Raw genomic sequence first — 27,978 nt, 5'->3', positions numbered from 1 at the left:
CGGTTAGAATAACCTAGGAAAATCGCCAAGCATTAGGGAGGAAAGCAACGAAATGTGTCATAAAATAACCATATTCGTTATGCCTTATCAGTTAAAATGTTAAACATATATTTATACAGTAGATGTCATTCAGACAAATGTATAGTTTAGGAATTCCTAAAAAAAAAAAATTGCAGCTCTTTCTGTTCCAAATGTATCTAAATCCCTTGTTTTACACAATCTTCCTGCAGATATATTTGGTTAATTGTACAGTTTATCAATTGTTTTTCTGCTACGCATTAAATGTAATATGGAATATCCATAAAATGTATCTCTCAATCAGGGGCCATCATTTAACTCAATGGTAGAAAGGGGAAAGAGGTTTGGAACAACTATTCTATTTACAGTAAACTACTACCACCTACTGGTTATCATTCAAACTACTAAAAGTCTCAAACTTCAGTCCTGCACACTTGTGACTGTGCAGTATCGTTTGTGTGTATGTGTGTGTGCAAAAGATCACCAAGGTCATGTTTCTTTTGAATATATTTAAGTTTTTTACTTTGAACACACATTTGGACTGATATACTGTATATCTTACTCACCCATGATATTGTTAATAGGTATACAACTTAAACTATGGGTGATTAAATAAATACATGTATAAAAATGAATATTCAAATATTCCCAAAAATATTAATTAACAAAATAAATACATCATTAAAACATTCTTTAAGGACTGATAAAGGGTCCGGGGTCTATAACAGTATACCCTAGTATCTAGGTACATAGAAACAAGCACAAGAGGAACATATCCTTAATGTATTCTATTGTATTACATACTGCATGTCATAATCATTAGGCCCCAGCAGTTACATATTTTTTATGGGCAAGTGACATGGTCCTCTCAGCTGTCCCGAGCCTCCACTAAATGAAGCAAGATGATCTCGATGTGCTCTGCTGGAAGTCGGCCAGTAGCAGCATAACATAACCAGCCGGGGTGAGTGTCCAATAACAGGCCTTTCAGCACAGCCTGTGCTTTAAGCCTGCATTAAATCATACACGTGCTGGTGTCAAAGCTCTAACAACAGGAACAGACAGACAGAGGCTGCTGGATTCTTTTGTGACGCATCTAATCAGCATGTTTGTCTTACATGTCTGGTTTAAATGTGTAAACTGATTTGTCTGCTTTCTTGTCTACAGGCTAAACTATAAAACCTACAGGAGACATCACAACCACTGGCAGTATTTGAGCTCTGTGTCATCAAATCTGAACCCACTCACCAGAACTTGCACCAAGGTGGCATGGTGAGTCAGAAGACTTTATGATCTGCTTCAGGAGATTAGGCAGGTGATTGAATCACTGCTTGATTCAGAGGTCCTACTTTTTAGCTGGGAACAAGGTAAGGTATTGCATCAAAAAGCAATCACAAAAGAGTGTGAAAGATGTTCCTTGAATTTAATTCATTCATGTTTACATTTGATTCGGTTATTAGAGGGCAAATAAACCAAGAGCCAATCATTTATGTTAGTATATTATTATGACAAGGGAGATGCAGTACAGAACACCTTTCTGATCAGTGGAATAACATAATTGTGTCAACCAATATATTGTAACATCTTACCAAATGACATATTACAATATTTTAACATTTTAAAGACAAGCAGGAAACAAATGGTTACAAATAAGTATACTACCCTTTACTGCACCTTTTGAGACACAATTCTCTGTTTTTTTGCCTTCTGTGTGAAACTTTACCTTACTTTTCTTATTATTTTAAAGTCAGATACTTATTTTTCACCATCTGTCAACAGTCACGAAAAATTAATACCATTTGAAAAACGGGAGGAACCTAAAAATCGGCTTTTAAAACTTTTAACCAGGACTCTGTTGTAAAACAACATAACCAAACACAGATGACTGTACCATGTCTGTCACGCAGGGGTAACAGTGTAAAGTTTGGACAAACTGTCGTGTTTAGGAAAACACGGTAAATAATAAAGTTTTTACCGAACATATTTGTTGTATTTACTAATAGAATAGCAACACGACTGCTTTAGACGCTTTTTGTGACAAGCTTGAAGTGCATTGAGTGTATAAAACTGAGCTTGGCCCCCGGCTGGCTGAATAGAGTAGAACAATCCAGTAGACCGAGAAAGAGAGAGAGAGTGGACGACCCAAACACGGACGGTTAGCAGCAACTATCAACCAACGGCCGCCTGACAGCCCTTTAAAATAGCAAATTCTTCAGCGGTAAAACAAGAAAAATGTGACCAAGTGAGAAGAGCAGCTTGGCGAAGACTGTCAGAAACGCATGACAACCAACTTTGGTTGTTAAGAGAGGCGCACCATGGCATCTCAGCCGAGGTAGGCAGACACAGCTAGCTGCTAACAGCAGGGCGCTAGCTCTTCAGCCTGACCGGGTAACTACCCTTAATTAGCTAGATACGGTTAGTCTGATAACTAGCAGCGCACTTGAGCAAAGTCAACTTTAAGTTTGTAACTCTGCAAAGGTATCAGAATTAAAGGGGTGTTTTTTTGTTGTTAATGGTAAACCGACATAGAGGATTTTGGCTTTGGTAAGCAGTACGAGGAAGAGGTGGAATCAGCTGGAAAAAGCAGGCTGGTGTGATTTCTACCAGCTGGTTAAAGGGACTGCTGTGTGTATACGAGCTGTTCTTTTTAAATGAACAGCCACATGTTTAATTTATAAAGCATTCTTACAAGTGATCCTCAGTGAATTCTTATCTGCCGTGTTTTGACCAACTTGGAACTTTGGTTTAAAAGTTGGATAACAACAGAAAGCTATTTTCCTAAAAATAGAGGACAGATAGGATGCTCAACTGAACCACCCTACCACTAAATTATAATCTGAGCAGAATATATTACATTTAAGGCACAATTATGCCTAACATGATTTATTTTCTCCTGTAATCATGTGGCTTCAACTATTATTAACTCAATTAAATGACAAACAACATCCAACTTTTTAATTTATCTTAACATATTTATTATTGCAAAAAAAAAAAATGCTATTCAGCTGCTTCAACATGTGAAGGTCCTGCTATTATTCAAAACAAAGAAATAAACTTTGTTCTCTGGAGACTGGGATGGACGTGCTTTATTATTTTCTGACGTTTTATAGGCCGCACAATTATTGATCTAGAAAACAATCTTCTGATTTAAACAATGATAAAAGCAATTCTTGGTTGCAACCATAAAGTGGTACATATCCACTTTGTGCAACAATGTCAACATGAGTGAATGTTATGCATATATGTCTGAAGCATGCGAATCACTTTAAAGTCACTATTTACCTTTTTTAATACTACTAGCAGAAACTTGACTTTGGTCACCCCCTGTATCAGCTCTCATAACTTCCTAAATGTGCTACTGTTTTCACATGTCAGACGTTTACCAGGAGGACTGGATTGACTAGTCATATTGTGAGTGGGGTTACCTTTGGTGGTTGTTTAGGTGTGCAGTTCTGATTTTAGTCTTCAGGTTTCTTGGCTTTTGTCTCTCGTTGCTTTAAGTTCCACTGTGTTGCGAGTTTCTCCGAATCTGAATGATGGGCTTTCCTGACTGGGCTTGACTTAAACAATATATTGTTTTGTTCAAACCATATTGTTTAAATAGGAAATACAATTCCTGTTCAAATAATACAACTACTCACAATGCCGACATTTAATTTAATCGCAAAGTAGTGCAAGCTAAATTGATGAGCATTAAACAGACATGCAGGCTACCTGTGTGCTGTTGAAGCCTGGTTTAACATGTGCACACGTAAACAGAGATTAAGATTATACCTGTGTGGGGGGGGGGGGCTACTTCTGCACAATTTGTTTCACCCTTTTTAAACACTAACCCCGGCATTGCTATCACTTGCAGGAGCTTATTCTAATTTATTCTGTGAGTTGTTTGCTTCTCTGTGTTAGATCATCAACACAATGTTTCATGTTTGTTTTGGATCACTGGTGTGTAACTTAATACAGGCAGGCACCTTGTGTTGGTTTATCCCTGGGTGGTACTGTGACCGGGCAGTTGGTGCTGTTCTTGTATTTTGGCCAGTCTCTCTGCTCCATTAATGAGTAAGTGCTCATCTGTTTGGCTTAAACCCAAATCTGTGTTGCTCCACTTGTTGCCATGGAAGCATCCCATTGGGGTTGCTGTGAGTGAGGATGATAAACACTGTTTTGGGAAAATTACTAGTTCCAAATGTACATTCAATTTACTTCAGTATTTTTGTATGTGTTAAACAGGTCCTGACCCTATGAGGCCGCTTGTTGTTTCTGAATATAATGTACTATAATGAACAACTTATTTTTACCCATGGCCTTATATTTGGACTAGTCATATCCATGTGATGTCTGCATGCATGGGCTGCATGTCATCTTTAGGGACTAAAAGGAACAGATGTGTGGGGACTCCTCATGGTGTCTGTAAGTCTAATTGCACTGACGTTTCTGGTGATATGATGGGCACTGAGTTCTCCCATGAGACCCTGCTTCTCTGCCACTTGGGTACATAAGGCTGTGATTAGATGTCATCAATTGTTATTCTTTAAAATGTTCTCGTGTCGTTAACCAAAACCTTTTTTCATCATATGAATCAGCCGGAGTGAGTCAATGCTTTGTGGTTTATTTGATCAAATCAAAGATAGCCTAAACAAATATGGCTGTGTTAAAAGATTGGTTGGAATTATTAGTGGTCACCAATTACATTTTTGGTCAGCAAGGCACGTACTGCATCTTTGAACTGGGTCATCACATTTAGTGTTAGAATAATGCACTTAATATCTTTCTTTCTTTTTAATGTTCTACAGCATATACAATGAAGAAAGGAACCGTCTTCGCCTCCGAGCGCGGGAACAGAGGAACCAAGAAACAAGCCCACCCAAAGAACCCAACCCTGAGAATGTGCCACTCTTTAGGGAACCATACAAGGTAAAGACCCACTCTACAGGAGTTACCTGCTCTAATGATCACACTGGGCTTCTACTGTTCATATTATTGATACAAAGATTATTATTTTTGACTTCTTTCAAAAGCAACGGTTTCAGGATCAAAATGACTCTATTCATTATCAGAGGGAAAATGATAATTTTCTGTATGTGTGCTGTATTGTTGGCTTAAAAGTTACATAAAACCTTTCACCTTCTAGTGTTTTTTGTTGTTTATGTAGTGTGCTATACAATTATGTTTACTTTACAAAAAAAAGCTGTCAAAAAGCAAGTTTGTTCCACCTACTGTTTGTCTTAATTAACCAAATCCTACATATTGCTACCGATATATTGCTTCTAACAAAGTGTTTACCCTTTCTTTACGCAGACAAACAAAGGGGATACTCTTTCCAATCGAATCCAGAGGATGCTGGGTAGTTTTGAAGATGTGAATAATCCCTGTCCCTTAGCCATTGAGCCTTTACCCATTCCTACTTATGTAACCTTCTCACAGTCAGATCAGGCTCAGCCAAACACAGATAAACCAGCCAAGCCTCCATTCCTTAACCAAGTCCACACGTCCATCCCAAGTCAGAAAGCCCCCTCTTGTAACGGTTACTCCTCTCAGCCCATGAGGACGTCCACTGCCCCTTCTCCTCCTAACCAGCATGGACATTCATCCACTTTCTCGAATAGGTCCTTAAACCACAGTCAGCTCGGCCTCTCAGCACAGCAACAAAAGAAGAGTGAAGCCCACTCAGGTCTCAGGGAGTGTGTCAGCCTTCCCCAGGAAATGTCTTATCAGTCTCCTGATGCCAAGCGGCCACCCTTCCCACATTCCATTGACCATGATAACTATGACACGGACACTAGGGACACCTTTGATAGACTTCAAGTTCAAGGGTCCACAGATCACCACCCTGAGTCTGACAGCGCCATGGATGTTTCCACATTTGACCTGAAACAGTCCCCCAAAGATTCATCTCTGCCTCAAGCAAACAAAGGTAACACACTACCTTCCCAGACCTTCCCTTCACTCCTGTCGTCGAAGCCGCCCAGCGTAGTCATGACCCAGAAGCCCACAGCGTATGTGCGGCCCATGGATGGTCAGGACCATGTGGTCAGCGAGTCACCTAGGCTGAAGCTTTCACCAGAGCCATATGTACCTCTACCGGAGATAATCAACAAATCTGCGCTAGGCAAAACCAAGTTGCTGCCACCATTTTTGGAGGTAAATATATTCTCTTAGTTCGCTGTACTGTTATTAGACATGATATTATCTAGGCTGTATAATGGCTGGTTAGCTAATTTTAGCATGAAGAAAGAAAACAGGAGGTAACGAAAATGAAAATAAAATAAATCATAAGTTTGCAGGACTGGATTCCTTCAATCCAAAGAATTTGGTTTTTCTATAGAACCTGGTTGTTCCTGTTAAATACAAAAGTCTGAATCAGAATACCTTTATTAGTCCCCCAGAGGGGAAATGTACATTGTTACAGCAGAAAAGAGCCAAAGACAGCTTAATGTTACCTTAATGTTAAGTAGCATGCACACAAAAAAAAATTAAAGATAAAAAATATATATAATAAAAAGGTTACACAATTTACAAAAAACACATCCTGTTCTGAGGATTTAGCAGCCAGGTATATATTGCAGTTATTAACGGTGTGTATATATATATATATATATATATATATATTGCACATAGTTGGTGGTTAACAACAAGGAGTGTTACAGTATAGTAGTAGGATAGTAAAGACAGCATGGAGTAGATACTTGGTATATTTGGAATATAAAATTGTCTTGAGATGTCAGTGACACTGAATCTCTGGTTTTGGTGGTCCGGTGATTGGTGAATGTGGGGAGTGATAGAACAAGGGAAGTCCTACTTATTATTTCCCAGCACTGTTGTCTGGGCTATGAATGTACTGTGGAATGAGAGGATTGTGTCATCTGGAACATAGGGTTAGGGCTAGTCAGCTAAAAAAATATATTCTTGATTTCAATTTTAAGGCACTTTAAGTTCTAAGGCTTGATTTGTTTGAGAGAATTTGGCTGAACTTCAGGTCAATTCTATAGAGAGGCGAAGTCCCGCCCATCTACTTCCGACCCATGGGACCTTATTTCGGAAAACTCATGTATTGAAGTCAATTGGGAGAGAAAGATTATCGTTTGAATTGTGCCACGAATTACACATATGATGTTTGTCAATTTAAAAAATAATTTCCATGTAAAAAAAGTCACAGTTTGTCGTAAAACTGTTGAAATATAAGACTATGAAAAATACGCAACTAGAAAGACTACAAATCCCAGAATCCCGTTCCCGCATGCTGGCTCTTACGGAACCGACTAACTCCCCTTGTGTGTATGTACAGCTCTCAACATGCCCAGACTTGTAGTGATTTTCACCTCTTTTAATACTTTTTGCCTCATTCTGTAAGAAAGAAGTGAAATGTTCCAACGTGACGGCCGTCTTGTTGTGTGGTGCGAGATGGGAGATGTAGTTCATTGAGCGGTTTCTCACAAAAAAAAGTGTTACTTCACAGTTTTAGGACACATTTAAAAAATGTTGACTTGCAAAATTATCTTTTAAATTGACAAACATCATATGTGTAATTCGTGGCACAATTCAAACGGGATCGAAAGATAATCTTTCTCTCTCCTTTGACTTCAATACATATTTTTTCCGAAATAATGTCCCATGGAGCTCCCCCGGAAAGGGAGGGACTTCGCCTCTCTATTCATAAATAGACACACACAGGCGTTGCATCTGCAGCACGACACAGCTCCCCCTACAGTCCTGCAGCAGCACAGCAGTGCTAAATATGCTTCTATTCTCGCTACTCTGACTAATCCATGATTGCAGGTTATACAGGCAATTATTTATATTCCTACTAAACCTTTGCTCCTAAATTAGGATCCACATCTGCAGTTTGCCATGTATAAAACACTTTGGATATAAAGTACAATCACAAATGTCTCTTTCCTCCAAACTATTGAGAAATAGAAGAAGTAATGTGCTTTCAACAATGTGTTTTTCCTTAAACAAGTCAATACACAGGTTTAATGGGTCAGAGAACCAACGTCCCAGTGCACGCCATTTTTTTAATTCCGGCACAAGTGTAAACCTTCTGGTGTGAAACTAAAGCTAGTTTAAAAATAAACCCTTAAACTAGCTTTCTTAAATGGAACAACCAATGGTAAAATAACAATTACATATATTTTTGTATTTTATAATAAATATGGTTTTCATGTGAATGTTAATTCAACATCAAAATGCAATTGTTGCCCCAAAACGGTGGAACCTTGATATTGCTCTTATTTTGTAATGTTAAATGGTTTCATTTTAAAACCAAACTCTCCACTGCATCTCTTCATGGAAACAATGCGAGTGCTTCTGCAGGTCTCTACCGCTCTCTGCTGGACAACACTGAAATGCATATATCTCTTTACTTTGATTTTAATGTGGTATGGTTGTATTTAATGTTTTCAGTGTTTTCAATTCCCCCCAAATTACAGTATACTTAGAGATGATTGAAGTAAGATGCAAGAAGTAAACAATCTGAAGGGGGGTCTTATGTTGTATTTAGCTATGTTATTTTACCTGTTTGACCTGTGAAATACCATTAAAAGGTTTGCTCTTGGAAATATTAGCCCTTTACCATTTTCTATGTCTGTCATGTTATAATTGCATAAAGGTCTATTCACTGTTTTGAACAGATCATTTATTCATTTCTTTTCTACAGACAAGGACAGATGAGGTTCAGTGTGTCGAAGAAATCTTGAGGGTAAGTCCAGCTTTTACAACTCTCATTTACAGTTGCTACATCTGCTTGCTATAATGTTTATTTTATGAAGAGTGATGCCTGTATTGTAGTTGGGCCGTCTTTAGGCTCCTTGCATATAACATTCTTTTTATCCCACCATACAGGAAATGACCCACTCATGGCCTCCTCTCCTGACAGCCATACACTCACCGAGCTCAGTAGAACCCTCCAAGTCTCCGTTCCCAGCCAAGGTAAGACTTTAAAAGTTGAGGATAATTGAAAAGAAAAAGCATGTTTTAAGGCCTTAAGTCCTGGTAATTAAAGATCTGTTTGCATATACAGTAACGATTATCACACCATTTATTAATTAAGTGTACATGAAGATAACCATGTGCAAACTTAAATAAAGCCAATGTGTGACCCATGTAAAAGCTTGCGTTTGTTTCATTGTCTTCACAGGAAGCAGCGTGTCTCTCTTCATGTCCTGTACAAAGTGAGTCATTAAGTGAATGGCAATCAAAAATCAAGGCACAAAACCAGGATACACATGTTCATTAATATACATGTTGGTACTATATCATAGAACATCCCAAACAAGCATGCAGACCAGGGTTAGTGTTTTGTCTGTAAAGGACGAGGGTAAAATACAGTGATTGGAAACATCTGCTGTACATACAGCCTTTAGATAAAGAGTCTGTTTTAATAATTTGTGTGAATTGAATACTATAAACATTTCAAAGTTTTTCATGACATGTAATTCCCCTATTTTCTTCCAGAAAACTACAAGTCCCCTCCAGCAAATCCATCCCAGCTCATCCAGCAGAGCTCATCATCGTAAGTGACAATTAGGCTTTTGGCAGTTTGTTAATTCAGCCATTTAGACAACTTACAAGTTTTTTCATTAATGGAGCAACTAATCATTATTTCCTAATCAATGCATCTGCATCAATCATCAATTTAAATATTTTATCAATAATCAAATGTTGTATCTACACTCACCGGCCACTTTATTAGGTACACCCTGTTAGTGCCGGGTTGGATCCATTTTTGACTTCAGAACTGCCTTAATTCTTCGTGGCATAGACTCAACAAGGTGCTGGAAACATTCCTCAGAGACTTTGTTCCATATTGACATGTTGGCATCACGCAGTTGCGGCAGATTTGTCTGCTGCACATCCGCGATGCAAAACTCTCGTTCCACAACATCCCAAAGATGCTCTATTGGATTGAGATCTGGTGACTGTTGAGGCCATTTGAGTTCAGTAACTCGTTGTCATGTTCAAGAAACCAGTTGGAGATCATTTGAGCTTTGTGACAAGGCGTGTTATCCTGCTGGAAGTAGCCATCAGAAGATGCGAACAGTGTGGTCATAAAGGGTTGGACATGGTCAGCCTCTATACTCGGGCTGTGGCGTTTAAACCATGCTCAATTGGTACTAAGGGGCCTAAAGTATGCCAAGAAAATACCCCCCACACCATTACACCACCACCACCACCAGTCTGAACCTGATAGATCCATGCTTCTGACCCTACCGTCCAAATGTCGCAGCAGAAATCGAGTCTCATCAGACTAGGCAACATTTTTCCAATGTTGGTGAGCCCGTGCAAATTGTAGCCTCAGTTTCCTGTTCCTAGCTGACAGGAGTGGCCCCCGGTGGGGTCTTCTGCTGCTGTAGCCCATCTGCTTCAAGATTCCACGTGTTGTGCGTTCAGAGAGGGTATTTTGCATATCTTGGTTGTAACTAGTGGTTTGAGTTACTGTTGCCTTTCTATCATCTTGAACCGTTCTGGCCATTCTCCTCTGACCTCTGGCTGCCGCTCACTGGATATTTGTATCTTTTACGACCATTCTCTGTAAACCCTAGAGATGGTTGTGTGTGAGATCCCAGTAGGTCAGCAGTTTGAGACACTTAGACCAGGGCTGTCTGGCACCAACAACCATGCCACGTTCAAAGTCACTTAAATCACCTTTCTTCCCTATCCTGATGCTGTGTTTGAACTTCACCAGGTCGTCTTGAGCATAAGCGCTTTGAGCACCAGGGAAAGCGCTATATAAATGTAATTTGTTATTATTATTATTATTATTATGTCTAAATGCATTGAGTTGCTGCCATGTGATTGGCTGATTAGGTATTTGCGTTAACGAGCAGTTGAACAGGTGTACCTAATAATAAAGTAGCCAGTAAGTCTATTTATATGCATTTTATAGGAAATAATGAATATTGCTCTTGTAATTCCCTAAAGGTAAATTATTCAAATGGCTTGTTTTATTTAATAAATGGACAAAACCACCAGAATATTACTGTTGTAAATGACAAAGAAAAGTCCCAGATCTGAGAAGCTGGAAATGTGATATTATTATTGTTGTGTTCTGTGTGTGGGTGCCGTAGATCACTTGAAGCAGCACATTCCCGAGGGGTAGAGCCGGCCAGCTCCAGCGACTCAGAGTGTAGCTCAAGATCAGAGTCGGAAAGTGAAAGCACCATCGAGGAGCCGCCTCCACCCCCTGTGAGCATCTCTGTTAAAACCGAGGTAATTTGCTGCTTGCCACATTTACTTGGATTAATACACTGCATCTCCCCACGGAACACCCACAGTTACATTTTGGCATGCATTTCTGCCTGCATACACACATTAACAACTCTCACATTTATCTACAAAACAGAGAAGGCAGTTAAACACCTCTGTGTGAAATCACTGATACTTTAGTTTTTCATTATGTAATTATCAGAGCAATACCGCAAGTCATTTAAAATGTAACAACCAATTACATACAGCGTTGCTGATATTTTGTTTGTTTATTTCAATAAATGGCACGGGAAACTGATACACATGCATTCTCTGAACTGTAAGCTCTATCTCTTTTTTTTTAAAATGGCATTGTTTGTCTTTTTTTTAGCCTGAACCTCTAGCAGTGACCCATGGTGATTGGCAGCTCGGGAACTGGATCCAGTCCAGGTCCAGCCAGCAGAACTCGAGCGCCGAAGGTCAAAGCTGTTCACATCCCTATGAAAGCCCCACTCACAAGCGGCCACCGCCCGCTCACAGCTCCCAGCACCCACTCAGTGCAGAGGTGGTCGACCCCTACAGAGAGTCCAAACCTTCTTCTTCTTCTTCTAACCAGAAAGAGTTGACCCAGCATCACAGTGAAAGCCCTCAGGACAACTATAACCATCAAAGTGGCCACAAATCCCCCTCTGCTGGTTTGAACATCTCCAGGACACTTTTATGCAACACACACTCCTCAAAACCAGTGACTGCAGGTTGCCCAGATCACACTAAAGCAACTATCAACGTGAAGTGTGAGGAAGTGGTCGATACGCGAAACAAAGACCCCTGTTTTACAGATAGACCCAAGGTTAAGACGAAAGTAGGGCACAGCAAGAACAACAGCGAGACTAAAAGAGACGGTAAGAGGACTTCTAAACACACGTCACTTGACAAGCGGAAGACTGGATCAGATCCTGAAGTCACTGTGGTACTGTGTGTTCATTGTCCATCTTGTGGTGTTCGATATCCTAACCCTTGCTCCTGCCCAACCCAAAGTCCTGCAAAGGCTGACCAGCTGACCCCCGCCCCGCCACTTAGAGTCAGTTGTAGCAAACCAATGTTGGAGACCCTCTGCCCAAAGGGATCCAAGGTTCTTCACAAAACGAGCAAAAGGCACTCAAAGAAAACTGGGCACACGATCAAGAGTTCTCTGGAACCCCAGAAGCCTTTTAGCTCCCTGCTGGTGAAAATTGATCTAAGTCTGCTCTCAAGAGTTCCCTGGACCTGCAACATCCACCAGGAGTTACCCAACAATGCAAAGAGATCAGCACTGGTCGTAGAGCAGCATGCAGGGGGTGGTGATGCTTCTACACCACACAAAGTCATCAAAAGCAGCAAAAAGAGTATATCTCAAAATGTGAGAAATATGTGGGTTCCCATTTTGTTCTAGTTAGCATTCATGTAAAAAACATTTAAATGTATTTTAATGTATGATTTGTTGTATTCAAGGTCGAGGTAGACAATTCAACTCATCCCAGGAAGAAACAGAAGCTGGAAAACAAGAATACCTCATCAACAAGTCATGCTTCTGTCAAACTAGAGTAGGTCCAGAGGCATCCCTTACTTTTTTACGTTTCTTGAACGGAGATAACGTCACACTGTTTAGTGTGTCTGATAACACAAGCTCTCTATTCTTACAGATGTTCCAGCAAGTCAAAAGCAGACGGGGAGCGAAAGAAAAAGGTGGATAAAAAACCTGTTCCTATGCAGCAGCCTCTGACACCCAAAGACCCTGCTAAAGACCCTGCTAAAGACCCTGCTAAAGACCCTGCTAAAGACCCTGCTAAAGACCCTGCTAAAGACCCTACTAAAGACCCTGCTAAAGACCCAAAGGTGAACAAACGCAGTTCTGGGAAGCCCCAGGAGTCCAGCAAGGAGGCAGCAAAGAGCAAGGACTCCCAGAAGCACAAGAAGAGCGGCGGAAAGCATGCCGAACAACCACACTTTGAAAAGGTACCGGGATATAAGCACCAATCTTTTGTGTTTAGCTTCCCCCCCAAGGCAAGCCTCTGAACGATCTCATGGTTTTAGGGATTGTAACCAGTGACAAATGCTCTCAATTTGTTTTCATGAAATGCTAAAGTTCATCTGCCCTTCAATCCTAGCAGAAGCCCCAAAAGAGCACCCCTGCTGTCCCATCATCTTCACAGACCCCCAGGGGAGCTTTGAGCAAAAGGCCCTTGCTCAGAGTTGAGGGGAGGTAAACAATGATTTCTGTGGAGCTGCCAAGTTGTTCTAAACTACAGTTTTTCATTTGTCTGAACAATCTCAAATAATGTATGTCTTCAATTTCTATTGAAATGTTAATTCAATCCCACATTTTCTCAAAAGGTATTACTGGAGTAACTAAATGTATATTCTTGTTTTGAAGGAAATTGTTGCTACAGTATTAACAATTAGTAATGATAACACTTGTATTGTTTTTAATTACGAGGTGTTTAGTGTGGTTTGTTGATAAAGCGTTGTCCACCTACAGGCAGTATCCAGTGAAGCATTACATAAAAGAGGCCAAAAAACTGAAGCACAAAGCAGATGTAGAGGTAAGTTATTTGTGTTTGTTATGAACTCGTATTACTGCACATTTCTACCCGATGATACTAGAAACATATAACCAAACTGTTTTATGTGTCTATCTCTGCAGTCAGATAAGCTGATCAAAGCTTTTAACTACCTGGATGCGGCCATGTTCTTTGTCGAAAGTGGTATTGCCATGGAGAAAGATCCACACATTTCAACGTCTTCCTACACTATGTTTGCAGAAACAGTGGAACTGCTCAAGTGCGATAACATTTATCATTACTGTCTGCACTATTGATAACTGTCATTGATCCAATAGACAAACCTTTAGATATTTATATGCTTCATTTTTACAGGTTTGTACTGAAACTTAGAAACTCAGTGGATGCCTCTGCTACTGCTGCAGAAAAAGACTTTTTTGCTTTATGGTGAGTTGTAGATTATACCTTTTTGTGCTGTTAAATAGCTGCTTCACAAAATAGAATGTCGTGGCGAAAACTACACAACATAACTGGTTAAATGTTTCTCCTCTAGCTTCATTTCTGTTTAAAGCTTTTTCACCATCTGTTCTTGTCTACACATTACATATTTGTAGTTATATTAAAGTCTGTCATAAATGTAATGAAGTCATAGAATGCCATAGTATAGCCATACAGTATTATAAAAAAGCTGTAAATTCACAAGAATGTATAATAAAGTGTGTCATAAGTCAGGCATTAAGTAATTCATTGTAATCGTAAAGTATAAAAACGTCATTGTATTGTTTGTCTTTACAATAACTGTATATGCAATAATGAATCATGCAAATGATAAACAATGTATGAACATTGAATTGTGTCTTGCAGTTTGAAGTGCCAGTCCCTCTTGCAGATGGCAATGTTTCGCCACAAACACAAAATTGCCCTCAAGTATTCGAAGACCCTCACCGACCACTTCAGTGTAAGTATTACATATTCATTTCTTATGCCATTGTAATTGTTTTGCAATTTGATTAGGTCATATCTAAATAAAACAATGTTATAACATGTTTGTGCAGAGTTGGAAAAGTAGTCGCCATGTAATCATAGTTGTACATTTGCCCTCTAAATTTGGACATTTCAGAACTCAACAACTCGCGATCCTCCTGTTTTAACACCAAAGTAAGTCGTCTACTTTGCATGGTACTTTCTCTTTTTAGGTGTATTGCACTAAGCTGTAATATGTAATCATATTCACATATTTTTACTGGTGTTTTTTCAGAGTCACACACACCCCGTCCTACATGCCCAACATGCCTTCTCCAGCCAACACGTCCAGCAGCTTTGGCTCCGGCCACAGCGGGTCGGGTGTGGACCCTGCGGGCAGCACTGTGATGGTTCCTCAGGCCATTGGACAAGTGGCATTAACCTACGTCAACATCACTACATTAGTTTTAAGCGCTCATGACATCTGGGACCAGGCGGAGGAACTGTCGCAGAAAGGCAGCGGTAAGAATATACGAAAAACAGACTGTAAACATGAAAGCATAAAGAAAGCATGACTTTTTCCATATTTGTTAACAAACTACAATAGGCGCTTTCACACTGCGGTACTTTTCCCACAAAGGTTCGTGTGAACTTAGTTCATGTGAACTCTTTAGTTCGCATGAACTAAGTACAGATCGCGTTCACACCGGAATAAGTCCCTAGGGGTGGATTAGGCAAATGAAGCCGCTGACGTCACTTGTTCTTCTTCTGCTTTGGGTTTACTGGCAGGCCGCAAACCACTTCACGGCGTATACTGCCGCCCAAAGTCCCCGGCCGGAAGTCCCCGGAGTTGGGGACTGGCTTCAGTAGAAGCTGCTGGGACTCCCAGCAGCTTCTACTGAAGCCTTCCGAGTAAATCGCCAGAACGCCGACACCTCCTCATCGCCACCACTCCCATGTTTTATTTTGTGTTGCAATAAGTTAGTCTCTCTGCGTTTCTGCGCTGGGCTAATGCTAATGCTAATGCGAGGATAATAAAATGGCGGCTTCACAAAACTTGTTGGGAGTTTTACGGGGCGTGGTTTGCAATCCTTCCAGCCAATCAGAAATGTAGCTCTTTTCTCACAAAAGAGCCGCTCGAAAGTCCCTGCTGCTCTCGAGCAGGGACTTTCGTGGGGGTAAAAAGGTTCACATGAACTAATTTTAGTACCGGCTCTTCAAGTTCACATGAACCTTTGTGGGAAAAGTACCGCAGTGTGAAAGCGCCTAATAGGCGCTTTCACACTGCGGTACTTTTCCCACAAAGGTTCATGCGAACTTAGTTCATGAGAACTATTTTATCGCGTTCCCACCAAAAAGAGCCGGTACTAAAATTAGTTCATGAGAACCTTTTTACCCGCTCGAAAGTCCCTGCTAGAGAGCAGGGACTTTCGAGCGGCTCTTTTGTGAGAAAAGAGCTATATTTCTGATTGGCTGGAAGGATTGCAAACCACGCCCCGTAAAACTCCCAAAAAGTTTTGTGAAGCTGCCATTTTATTTTCCTCGCATTAGCATTATTAGCATTAGCATTAGCCCAGCGCAGAAACGCAGAGAGACTAACTTATGGCAACACAAAATAAAACATGGGAGCGGTGGAGATGAGGAGGTGTCGGCGTTCTGGCGATTTACTCGGAAGGCTTCAGTAGAAGCTGCTGGGAGTCCCAGCAGCTTCTACTGAAGCCAGTCCCCAACTCCGGGGACTCCGGGTGGCAGTATACGCCGTGAAGTGGTTTGCGGCCTGCCAGTAAACCCAAAGCAGAAGAAGAACAAGTGACGTCAGGGGCTTCATTTGCCTAATCCACCCCCAGGGATTTATTCCGGTGTGAACGCGATCTGTACTTAGTTCATGCGAACTAAAGAGTTCACATGAACTAAGTTCACATGAACCTTTGTGGGAAAAGTACCGCAGTGTGAAAGCGCCTATTGTGATATTTTTTTCAAATGTTTCAACATGCTATACTACTTCTTGATATTTTTGACGTACTAAACTATGACTTTATTGGGATATTTTCTACATTCTATGCTATGAATGCTTTTCATTATATTTTTAAGATGCTATACTACCACCTTTTTTAAACAATATTTCCAAAACACAATAGCCTACTATGACTTTTAAAAAAAAAAAAAAAAATGTGTTGGACTTTTTAGTTTTCCAACATTTTCAATATGCTATATTATGACCTATTTTTCATAGTCTATAAAATACATTTTACTCCTGTAAAAAAATCTGTATATGCATCTTAATGAATTGTGATGTTTCAGGTTTGCTGACAGAGCTGGACTCAGTCATGGGTGCATTGAGCCTAACTTCCAGTATGAGCTCCGTGGTGCGCTACACGAGACAGGGCGTCCACTGGCTGAGGCTGGACAGCCAAAAGGTAAACTGACTATCCACCTGCTCTCGTCAAAGAGTACCTGCAAACCCTTTGTGCTGCCCCTCTCTACCTTTACCTCACCTCGCCTCAGTGTGTCACACTCTGAGCTGGACTATCCCTCAGGCTTGTGCCAGGCTTCTTTACTTCACATGGACGTTGTCTCATCTCGTGTGGTGTGTCCCTGAGAATACACCACTGATCAATGCACTTGTTATTTATTGTTTTCTCTCATGTCCGCTCGTGTCTCTCTTTCTCTCTGGCACTTTTATGAACATGTGTTACATCTGTGGTTATACACACACTTCATGTCTTGTACCCACGGTGTATCTTCCTGTTCCTCTTCATGAGTTCATGTGTTTGAATCATCAATTTATTCAGGTGTGACCTTAACTACATTTGGATGGGAGCACATCGAATGTAACCAAAATTGCCGTTTGGTGGCAGCCCCAGCCTCGTGCAAGTCCTGACACAAATCTTGTTTATGATCACAACTTTGGTAATGTCAAAGATGAATGTCACTATAAGGCACTAAAACCATTGTTTAAATGTATCACAATTGTTATTGAATTTCTCTCAAAATGAGTCGGTTTGAATTATGCATTGTATTTCCCCTACAAATCAGTGGGGATTAATACAGTATGAGTTTAATAAATTAATGAATACAGCGTGAGTGCTGTCCAAAACAATCAGACATCTGAGCATGAATAATAAGGATTTGTATTATGATGGCTCAGGATCAGGATCAGAAGTGGTTTGCTATCTTTCTCAGGCTGATTATGACAATTACTGACTAGTTGGTCAGTCCAAAGCAGGCTCGATTTTATTCTTGTCACCCAGGTAAAATAATTGCACTTGTGCCCACTAAAGTAAGTTATACAAACATTAGGTACGGTAAACATTGCAAGAACAAAAAAGGGGCAATCGTTTTACATATTGGATTTTTTTAGTTCTAGTGTTGGAAGTAGTGGTTGATATTAGCCGAGTTTGAGTTACCTTTCAAGTATAGTGGGACTGCCACATTGTTCAACAGATGAAACTACAGTAGTGTTCCCTTTATTTGTTTTTGCACCAGGAAGCTGCTTTTCTGTTTCCCACACATTTTGTTGATTAGCAAATGTTGAGTTTCAATATGTTTACTAAATGTGTGCGAGTAGAATAAAAGGCCAAACTATAGCTTACTACAGAATGCACTTTGTTGAGTATTTGTTGTTAATTTCAGAGCGTTATTGGACATAAGAACACCTTGATCCCAAAGACTGGCAGGACTGTGCTAGTCTTTACTCTAGTTTATTGTAACTTTGATTCTAAAAAAATAAAGCTTGAGTTTTGTTGGTTCAAATTTTTATTGAGGTGTTGTTGTTATGACAATTTAAAAGGGATACTAAAATAATCAGTATGAAATGGTGATGCAGTAAAAGAAACATTGCTTTTGATTTACACATTTTGAAACGTTTTGCAGTTAATTGAGTTTGAATGTCTGTGTGCAATTACACATCAAAAAGGGCTAAACAAGGATCACAAAGTGTTCATGAATTTACATTGTTGCATAAAGTGTAGCGACAATTTTTTAAAATACGGAGCAAGGTCACTGTTGCCATGGCATTTGGGATTATTTTATGTATAGATCATCAGCAGGAGAAATGATCTTGAGTATTTCTTACTGCAGAGGTCTACACTGCACAGAAGCATTTCAGATGTTTTCATGTCTTTTCCAACCTGTGGCTTTCCTTCCATCATCTTTGATTGTTTATGAATGACTCTGCAACAGTTTACACTTCTCGCCCAAATAATTATTTACTGAGAAATTGTTCAGAAAAGGTTTTGAAGGATGCTTTTCCCTTTTTTGTAAAATATGTAAAACATTTTTTTTGCAGAGATGAATAAACACTGGAAATCATTTTGTTAACTTATAATTTATTACTGCTTACTCTTATTTTCAGAAAGAAAACAAGATTACACAATTTGGTTGTAAAGGTCAGTAAATAACTCACGAACAGTCGATTGCATATGGAAAATTACTGAATTCTTGTAGACATAACAACAGTTGAGCACGGAAAATGTAAGTGCAACATAGGAAAACAAGTTTTAATATCTTATGAGTATATTGCAATATATATATATATATACTGTACAAATGAGGTGAATCCTATTGCATTCTTTATACTTAAAAGGGACATTATCAATGATTTGTTTACAAAAACATTTGTTACTGTACAAAACATAAATGATGGTTTATGTGTCTGATTCTCCACCGAAGTTGGGGTTGGTAAAAGCAGGCTGCAACAAAAGAAAGACAACTTAGTTTTTACACTTTCACAAAAACATAACAATATCATATTAGGGATGCCACAAATGAAATTGTCGAAGAAAAGTCACAGCAAAGTATGTCGGAAAATTTGAAAATAATTCATAGTATGTCGGAAAAAAAAATTAATAGTATAATGTAACTAACATTTTTGGAAATAGGTCATAGCATAGTATGTAAAAAAAATAAAAGTCGTAGTTTAGTATGTCGGAACATTGAACATCAAACATTTGAAAAAATAAATTCATATGTCGAATAAAAAAGGAATAGGACGAAAAGGTTGAGAAAAGTCATAGTATTGTATATTGAAAAACTCGTAGTATAATATGTAGATAGTTTAGTAAGTTGGAAAATTAGAAAAAAAGTCATAGATAATTAACAACTTACCACATCAACGGTAGCAGTTGTTCTTGTTGGCAGACTCAAGCCGCTCAGTTTAACCCCTCTCACACTGAAGACATAGAACAACACTCCAGCGATCAAGCTGCAGAACAGAATGGCTCCAATAACGGCGCCCACTATAACCCCTGAATCTGGACAAAGAGATACAGCAGATGTTACAGCAGTTGAAGGTACTCTAAAGGATTTAAAAACAACACTAACAAAATAATGTTTGGCACTTTGTTGCACTTACTGTTGCCTCCTGGACCATCAGTGGGGAAAACTGGATTCCCGCCATCATCTGTTGTATAGTCTGAAAATATGGTTAAACACAGACCAGCTGTTAAGATGTTGCTTATTATATCTAATCTTGGTAAGTATTATTATATCTTAGTAAGTATTAATTTACCACATTTTCTTTCTCTATGTTTTAAGAACCCAAATGAAAGCTTTAACAGTCTGTCTTCACACCTCTGGATGCTATTGAGGCTAAAAGAGGCAAGTAAGAAAATAAAATCTGATCTTTTTTGTAATTCTGAGTTAAATAGTTTTCTCAGCTGTGTTTACGATATGAAGACAGGTTATACAAAATAGGTTTTGCCAGGCTAATCTTTAAGTTCCTTAATTCTTTTTGTTGTTGACAGGATATTTTATGTTTTTCAGTGAAATACAAATGTTGGTCGCAAGAGGCTGATATGCAGGGGTGCACATAACTTTTTTGCCCTGGTTCTCAAAGGAGCACCTGGAGATGTTGCTTGGTGCTCATCCTTAAAATGAAATAAACCGTAACTTTTGAGGGGGTCTTGACTTTATTTGCCAGACACACGGCACTGAACACACATGCAGAGGTGAACACAAGACAACATTAGCACGACCAGTAATTCTACAAGCTGTCATCACTACCCTCCGCACTGTGCTCCTCACTGTCTTCCTCTCTGTCAGACATGGTAGCTGGTGATGTAGGCCTACTTCTTTCTCTCTGGTTGAGTCTGCGATTAGCTGCTTGCATCCACAAGTCAACAGCTGGGTTTGGGTCGAAAGTCTCTGTCATCTTAGAAAAGTGGATGTAATCAAATAAGTATGTAAACATAACCAATAACCTACCATAGCCAATAACAATTTAATGTAACTTATTTTATTTATGTTCATTCATATCTTATTTTACCTTAACATTTATTTATTTATGCATTTTTTTTTTATCTCCAGTTTTAAAGGATATTTTTGGTTACTGTCCTATAGTATACATTGGAATGATTTCAAACCTGTGTATCCCAATAATTATAAAGGAGTGCCTTGGAAATATGTGTTTACATAAATTGTGACCAAACCGTTTGAACTTAGACTAAAGTGAACTATCTAAACACTCAAGAGGCTTCTCAATACTCAAATTTCCCCTCCTCGACTCCTCGGTCTTCGGTCCTCCGGAAGTGACCCGGAAATGAATTTCAGCGCGCCATTTTGAAGGACATCTCATTTCTCTAAATCAGGGGTGCCCAACCTTTTTTGAACCGAGAGCTACTTTTAAAGCTGCCAGTCTGCCGAGATCTACCAGACCAAATAGAGAGGCGTAGCCATTACTGACAGTAAATACACACTTCTACTTGTATAAAACTGACCTTTGTACGATGAATACTTCATAAAATACTGCAGGTCCTTTATCTTACCTCTTTCTAATCTACACACATACAAGTATCTAACTGAAGTTACACAACAGTGTTGTTGATACAGAGTTGGAGTTTATTCACATGTCACATACTACAGTGGGTAATGTCTTCAAGAAACATTGAACAGTGCTGCCACATATGACACAGGAAAAAAGAAAATACTCTGAACCCTTTCTTTGCCATTATATAAAAATAGTGTTGCTACAAAAGTATAAATTAGGCTTACTAATAAGACAACTCAGATCTGAAGCTACACAGGAATCTGCTGCCAAAGTGCAATAAAAAAAGATTATCTAAAAAATTAATAGAATCAAACCCTTTTTTTGTTGCATTTTAGTAGAGTATACAAATAAATGCCTTTTAAAATAGGATGCAAGCAACTCTAGTTTCTTAACCTGAATTGATAATAGACTATAATCAATTTAAGTTTGCATTCTTATACCATGTTGTACAATAATTATAATGAATAAGTTCAAACTAAAACTTACAGCTGATTAATAACGGTATCTAACTTGAGTTTTTATTATATCAAAAACCTGTTGAAATGCTACTGTTATTTTTTACTGTCCCCAAAAAGCGCATCGGCAGCGTCCAGGAACGCTTCTTTCACAACTTCGCCGTCTTTGAAAGACTTCATGTGTTTCGCAAGAACGTGACTGACACGATAAGATACTATGGTAGCAGCCTTGCTCTTGTTGTTGGGCCTGGTGGAAATGGACTGCTGTGCATTTAGCTGTCCTTTCAGGTCCCCTCCCCTTTTGGAGCGTAGGGCAGAATTAGGAGGGAATTCCGTCTCGTAGCGTTTGTGCACTGTTTTGAAATGCCGCTCCTAAATTACTCTTCTTCGATAAAGCCACGCTCGCATTGCAGATGAGACAGATGGACTTTGAATTGGAATAGATACAAAAATAATCATCCTCCCACTCGGAGTGAAAATTATATATTTTGGGCTCTTTTGCTTCTGCCATAATTGCGGTCTTGTGTGTATGCGGACTGTCACTCCTGTTGACACGGACAACGTCAGCGAAATAGTGCCCACTGACCACCAGCCACGCCCCGACACATGGGGTCACGCCGGCCAATCACAAAGCTTTGATGCGTTCAAGTGCATTATTCTGGCACAGGAAGATTATGTTATAGGACATTAACGATAAAACAGAATATTGTTGTTCTATTTTTAGACACATCTCCCGATCGACTGTGAATCTCCCCGCGATCGACCGGTCGATCGCGATCGACTGGTTGGACACCCCTGCTCTAAATGCACACCGAGGATCGAGCGTCGAGGAGGCTCTCTGGAGGAGCTATAACCGAGGATACACTGATGGTTCCTCCATGGCTCCTCCGCGGATGCATTTCCGGGAACGGTGGAGGCGTGACGCACGGCCGGACTTATCTCAGCCAATGACAGCTATGCATGCATTATTTTAGAAACTGCTTTCATCGCGTCGCGATGTTTCCAGAGAGAACAGCTGTGAGGTCCGTGCAGAAAGCAGAGCAGTGTGTATAATATATATCACTCAGTATAACAGGCCTACTCTCTTTATTTGCTTTAGTTTAGTAGATATCTACAAACAAAGAGTCGATATTTTTCTAAGACCATTGCTTCACATAATAAAATACACAACGGCTTATGCTTTAGGAGCTGTAGGTGTGTGTGGTACAGTGTGTAGGTGTGTGTGGTACAGTGTGTAGGTGTGTGTTGTACAGTGCGTAAATGCGGCGGACAGACGGGTCTCAGTTGGTTTGGTGTCCTCTGCTTACTTTTAATAGGCTTACTTGTAAATACAATTTTTGGCCCGTCATTTCAATTCCCCATTTCAGCGACCAGAGAGAGGGGGGGATATATCCAGTCTCTGATTGTGTTACGTTATTATGAGAGTGCTCTCATACTTTAAATTGTATATATTTATATAAATATATTTGTGTGTGTGTGTCCGCATCTGTAGCCTGTTATTGTCTCATTATACCGCACTCTCAATGAATTCAAAGTAAATATGTGGGGGAACAATGTTCAGCTGATCTAACAGAGATACAGCGCTATGACAAAACACTCGACAGCTGATGCAGCTGTTGCCACGTAATAATGAACGGACGTCGCTTTAAAATGACTGCTCAGAGGAGAGGAGTTCTCATTTCTTTAAACGTCTGCTGCTTCCCCTCCTCTCTCCTCGGTTCCCTTCCTCGGTCCTCCGCTCGCATCTCCTGTGGGCGGGTCTAAGTCTCGAGGAGGGGAACCGAGGAGGGGAAATTTGAGTATTGAGAAGCCTCTTCAGAGTCCTTTACCTCACTGAGCCTCTCAGTCTGACTGGAGAGGACTCTCCCTCCACATAATTGTAGAAACATCTTCTTCTTATATCCGTTAGAGCAGCTAGCACCAGATGATAATAACAACAGCGCCGGAACCGGTGCACCCTCCCTCTCTCCCACGCTCACTCGCACTTTGGCTGTGAGCTGCGGGCGCCAGATAAGCCAACATCCCCCATTTTCATCACTTACAGCGCTCATCGTACAGGGCAAATGAAATGTGTAACCGGGGTGAAAAGGGTGTTACATTTACTTAATTGTGAATATTGTTACATCAAGGCCGAAAATTAGGATGAGCCCCAACGGTCACAAATGTTTTTTTCCCTCCCAGAACTGCCAGCGCAGCGCCTCCACAGATCTGGCGCCCTAGACGAACATCTATTACGCCAGTGCTACGGGCCGGCCCTGAGTTCATATCATAGGTTCATGTGAAACTCGCAAATATATTTCTCTCTCTCTCTCTTCTCTTTTCTCTCTTCTCTCTCCTCTCTTTTCTATTCTCCCTTCTCTCTCTTCTTTCTCTCCCTCTCAATGTTGGTACGCAAATGCACCTTTTTTCAAATGACGGTGCTCTTTTTTTGGCGGAGGTGCGCATGCGCACCTGCGCACCAGTTATGTGCAGCCCTGCTGATATGCACCTCTACCTTTGTTCTAAATGGGAATAAAGCATTCATGTTTTCTTCCAGCTGAGCTTTAATTTTACTCACGGATCACTTTTTTACTTGTTCATAAATCATCAAAACAAGAGAGAAAACAGCTTTGAAAGGCAAGTGTTTTGAACTTGCCTTTCCGGGCCTCCTTAGTATTCCACCCAAATGTTGAAAAAAAGAATGTAAAAACACAAATCCTTACATTGGCGATGGCGGCATGCAAAGCCTCTCTTTTGCAGGCAGTTGTTGTCATTCCAGTTTCCGTCTTGGAACATCTCCACACAGTTCTCCTCTGCCACCTCCCCAGGGTGGAAGGCTGCATTGGGCTCACCGGCAGCCCAGTTTAGGAAGCCCAGAGACGTCTTATCCGTCCAGCCCCAGCCGACTAGAAAAGCAAGGTTTCCTAAAGGTTAGTGCACATATATCTGTATATTTCACATATAATAAAAGCTCAGGTTCAAGTAGTATGAAAGACACATTTGTATGGTTTCGACACTCACAGTTGCGGTCCCTAGTGAGGCCGATCCATATGTTGTGATACTTGGTGTGATTGAGGTTCCTGATGAACTCCACCTCCGCTCTGCTGTGGAGCGACAGCAGGTCTGCCTTGGCGGCCTGGCAGTAGTGCAGGGAGTCCGGCCAGGAGAAACCCTGCTGCTGGTTGTACACAAAGTAACAGTAGCGGCCATATGGTATCCAGTAGGGCAGACACTTCCCATCACCAGGGGCAGGGGTCGGCGGCGGTTTCTCTGTGAGGAGATATAAGTTACATCATCAAGGCTACAAGTTTTAGACTAAATGACGGTTTTCAGATAGAGAGACTAGAGAAAAAAAGTAGGAAAAAAGAGTCACAAACCTGGGGAGATCTTGCAGACGTAGGGTTTAGCTTGGTCACACTTGGTGTCGTTCCAGGTCCCGTGGAACGCACGAGAAGCATGCATGCTCACGCAGCCCTCGTCCTTTATATTGCTGGGTTCTCCTGGTCCCCACTGAGTGAAGAAAACTGGCCAGTCATCTGTCCACATGTAGGAGCCGTCGTCCTACATTCAAGGACATATAAGCTCCGGTTAAATAGTTAACGTTTCAAGTTACTCATTCTTTATAGATATTTTCCAAATTGTCGGTACACCAAATGAAGATATTTTTTAATCCAATCCAATCCACTTTATTTATATAGCACAGTTTAAAAACAGAGGGTTTGCCAAAGTGCTTCACAATGAACATAACATTATAATAAAATATAATATTACACGAATAGATAAAAAGCACACAAGAATAAATACAAGGCCAAGGCACATAAAGGCTATGGACAGACAGTAAAGGCATACAAATAGGTATGACATAGCTCAGACTGACTGGTAAGCGAGGGGAAAGAGGTGGGTCTTTAGGCGGGACTTAAAAGCTTCAAGAGTGGGCGACAATTTGACATGGGGGGGCAGGTCGTTCCAGAGCCAGGGGGCTACCGATGAGAACGCTCGGTCTCCCCTGGTCTTTTTCTTTGTTTTTGGGACTATCAGCAGCAGCTGATCAGCCGACCTCAAAGCCCTTGAGGGGGTGTACACCTGTAGGAGGTCGGAGATGTACTCTGGGGCCAGCCCATTAAGAGATTTAAAAACAAACAATAGAATCTTAAAATGTACTTTAAAATGGACAGGAAGCCAGTGTAGGGAAGCCAGAAGAAGTGTGATGTGGTCAAATTTGCGGGTTCCTGTAAGCAACCGCGCCGCAGCGTTTTGTACCAGCTGCAGGCGGGCCAGCGAAGTCTTATTTAGGCCGGCATAAAGTGCATTACAATAATCTAAACGAGTTGAAACAAAGGCATGAATTACACGCTCAAAGTTTAAAAAGGATAAAACCGGTTTAATTTTGGACAGGAGCCTCAAGTGATAAAAACTGGATTTAACCACAGATTTGATCTGTTTATCTAATTTAAAAGCACTGTCGATTTTGACACCCAGATTTGTGACCATGGGTTTTGCAAACTGTTGCAGGGAACCCAGGTCAATGGAAGGGACATCACCATTTGGTCCAAACACAATTACCTCCGGTTTGCTCTCATTTATATTTAAAAAGTTTAGCGCCATCCAGGCCTTTATGTCATTAAGACAGTCAACCAGGGGCATCAGAGAGCTAGTGTTTTTTCTTAGGGGTAGATATAATTGGGAGTCGTCCGCATAAAGATGGTAGGAGACGCCATATTTTCTAAAAATCAGTCCAAGGGGGAGAAGGTATAAGGAAAATAAAATAGGCCCCAAAATAGAACCTTGGGGAACTCCACAGGATAAGGGGGCAGCAGAGGATGTAAAGTCACCAAGCCTAACAGAGAAAGATCTCTGGGACAGATAGGACCTGAACCACTCTAAGGCAGTGCCCCTGATACCCACACAGTGCTCTAGACGAGAGCACTGTTTAATAACTTCAACGTCCTGTAAGGCCAAATGAATCACTGTTGGCTAAAAAGTTAAGATTAGAAAAAGTTGGGAACCAAAGGGTTAAATAACCTGGAAGAAGTTAATACTAGCTCCACCAGCTAAAACATGTTGAGTGAAAAACTCAAGGATGTGTTTAAGATAGCTTATTTCTTATTTGTACACAGATGGTTATGAAACCACATTTGTAGGTCCTTAATGAGTTTTTAATTTCCAGGTAGTTCAGGCAACAACATGGTGTGTTTCCTCCCTGTCAGCACCTTGCGCCTGAGTCCGATCCAGGCGTCGGCTCGGCCCTGCAGGACGGCCCCGGCCACGAAGGCCTGGTCGTAGCTCATGTCGATGCTGGCCAGGTTCCCTCCCTCGTCCCGGCAGGCCGCCTGAGCCGCGTCCCAGGTGGCCAGCTCCTCCACCAGCCTGTAGCAGTTCAGATACCAGGAGGTGTAGCCAGTCGGGCAGGGGGCCTTGGTCGGGGGTGGAGGGATGATGCTGCTCGCTGATGTGGAAGCAGATACAGAAAAGTATTTGATTAAGGACTGAATTGAGATTTTTAGCTCCTAAATGTTTTTTATGTAAACCCTTTGGAGTAACATTGTAGAAAAATTGTTTTATGTGGCAATCTGTGCACACATCAAGTTTAATAGGCATACATGTTGCCAGTCTGAATGATTAAGGCCAATGCAATTACAAAGAAACATGTATGACTAATGGAGTATTTATTGTTGTATTGTATAATATTGTTACTTTTATTTAAATGGAGGATCTAAGTTTTTCATCCACTACTGAAAACAGTCCAGGATATCAACCCGTATTATTAAATAAAACGAAATAAAGCCAATACACTGCATGATAGAACATTTCTCCCTGTAGGAATATTACAGTAGCATGTTAAATTGATTACAAAAAAATGCTCTCAAGTACAGTTAGATCTGTGTGAATTAACTATTCACTACAACAGCCTCATTATATGTTCTCTAGAGAAATATTGTGCAATGACACAGCAGATAAAATGCCACAAAGTACAGTAAGGTTAAAAGAAAAAAATATATATAATTTAATTCAAAACTTGTGCACGGATTGTAAAACCGCATTTTTTAAATGTAATTCCTGTTTCTATAAGCAAATAAAT

At 40.4% G+C, this 27,978-nt stretch overlaps 1 protein-coding gene across 5 annotated transcripts; it reads left to right on the top strand.

The window, feature by feature from the left end:
- The first annotated feature begins 2,144 nt into the window (after positions 1 to 2,144).
- On the top strand, positions 2,145 to 27,978 carry aff1 (AF4/FMR2 family, member 1). Of its 5 annotated transcripts, none has more exons than XM_034224077.1 (21): positions 2,145 to 2,403; positions 4,806 to 4,926; positions 5,311 to 6,153; positions 8,669 to 8,710; positions 8,854 to 8,940; positions 9,149 to 9,182; positions 9,466 to 9,523; positions 11,070 to 11,220; positions 11,588 to 12,595; positions 12,688 to 12,779; positions 12,879 to 13,191; positions 13,344 to 13,438; positions 13,715 to 13,778; positions 13,880 to 14,016; positions 14,112 to 14,183; positions 14,601 to 14,694; positions 14,857 to 14,894; positions 14,995 to 15,221; positions 17,001 to 17,116; positions 24,728 to 24,829; positions 27,067 to 27,978. In XM_034224077.1, exons 3-21 carry the CDS (start codon positions 5,350 to 5,352, stop codon positions 27,118 to 27,120), a joined length of 3,588 nt encoding a protein of 1,195 aa, XP_034079968.1. In that variant the 5' UTR covers positions 2,145 to 2,403; positions 4,806 to 4,926; positions 5,311 to 5,349; the 3' UTR covers positions 27,121 to 27,978. The 5 variants fall into 5 exon arrangements, with proteins under 5 accessions (XP_034079968.1, XP_034079963.1, XP_034079965.1 ...); XM_034224072.1 differs by having other exon boundaries at positions 2,145 to 2,347; positions 11,079 to 11,220; positions 27,067 to 27,977; XM_034224074.1 differs by having other exon boundaries at positions 2,145 to 2,347; positions 27,067 to 27,977.

This window comes from Gymnodraco acuticeps, unplaced genomic scaffold (genome assembly GCF_902827175.1).
Source record: "Gymnodraco acuticeps unplaced genomic scaffold, fGymAcu1.1, whole genome shotgun sequence".
Classification (NCBI taxonomy): domain Eukaryota; kingdom Metazoa; phylum Chordata; class Actinopteri; order Perciformes; family Bathydraconidae; genus Gymnodraco; species Gymnodraco acuticeps.
Note: the sequence above shows the minus strand (reverse complement) of the source record. Positions and strands in the feature narration are given on the sequence as shown.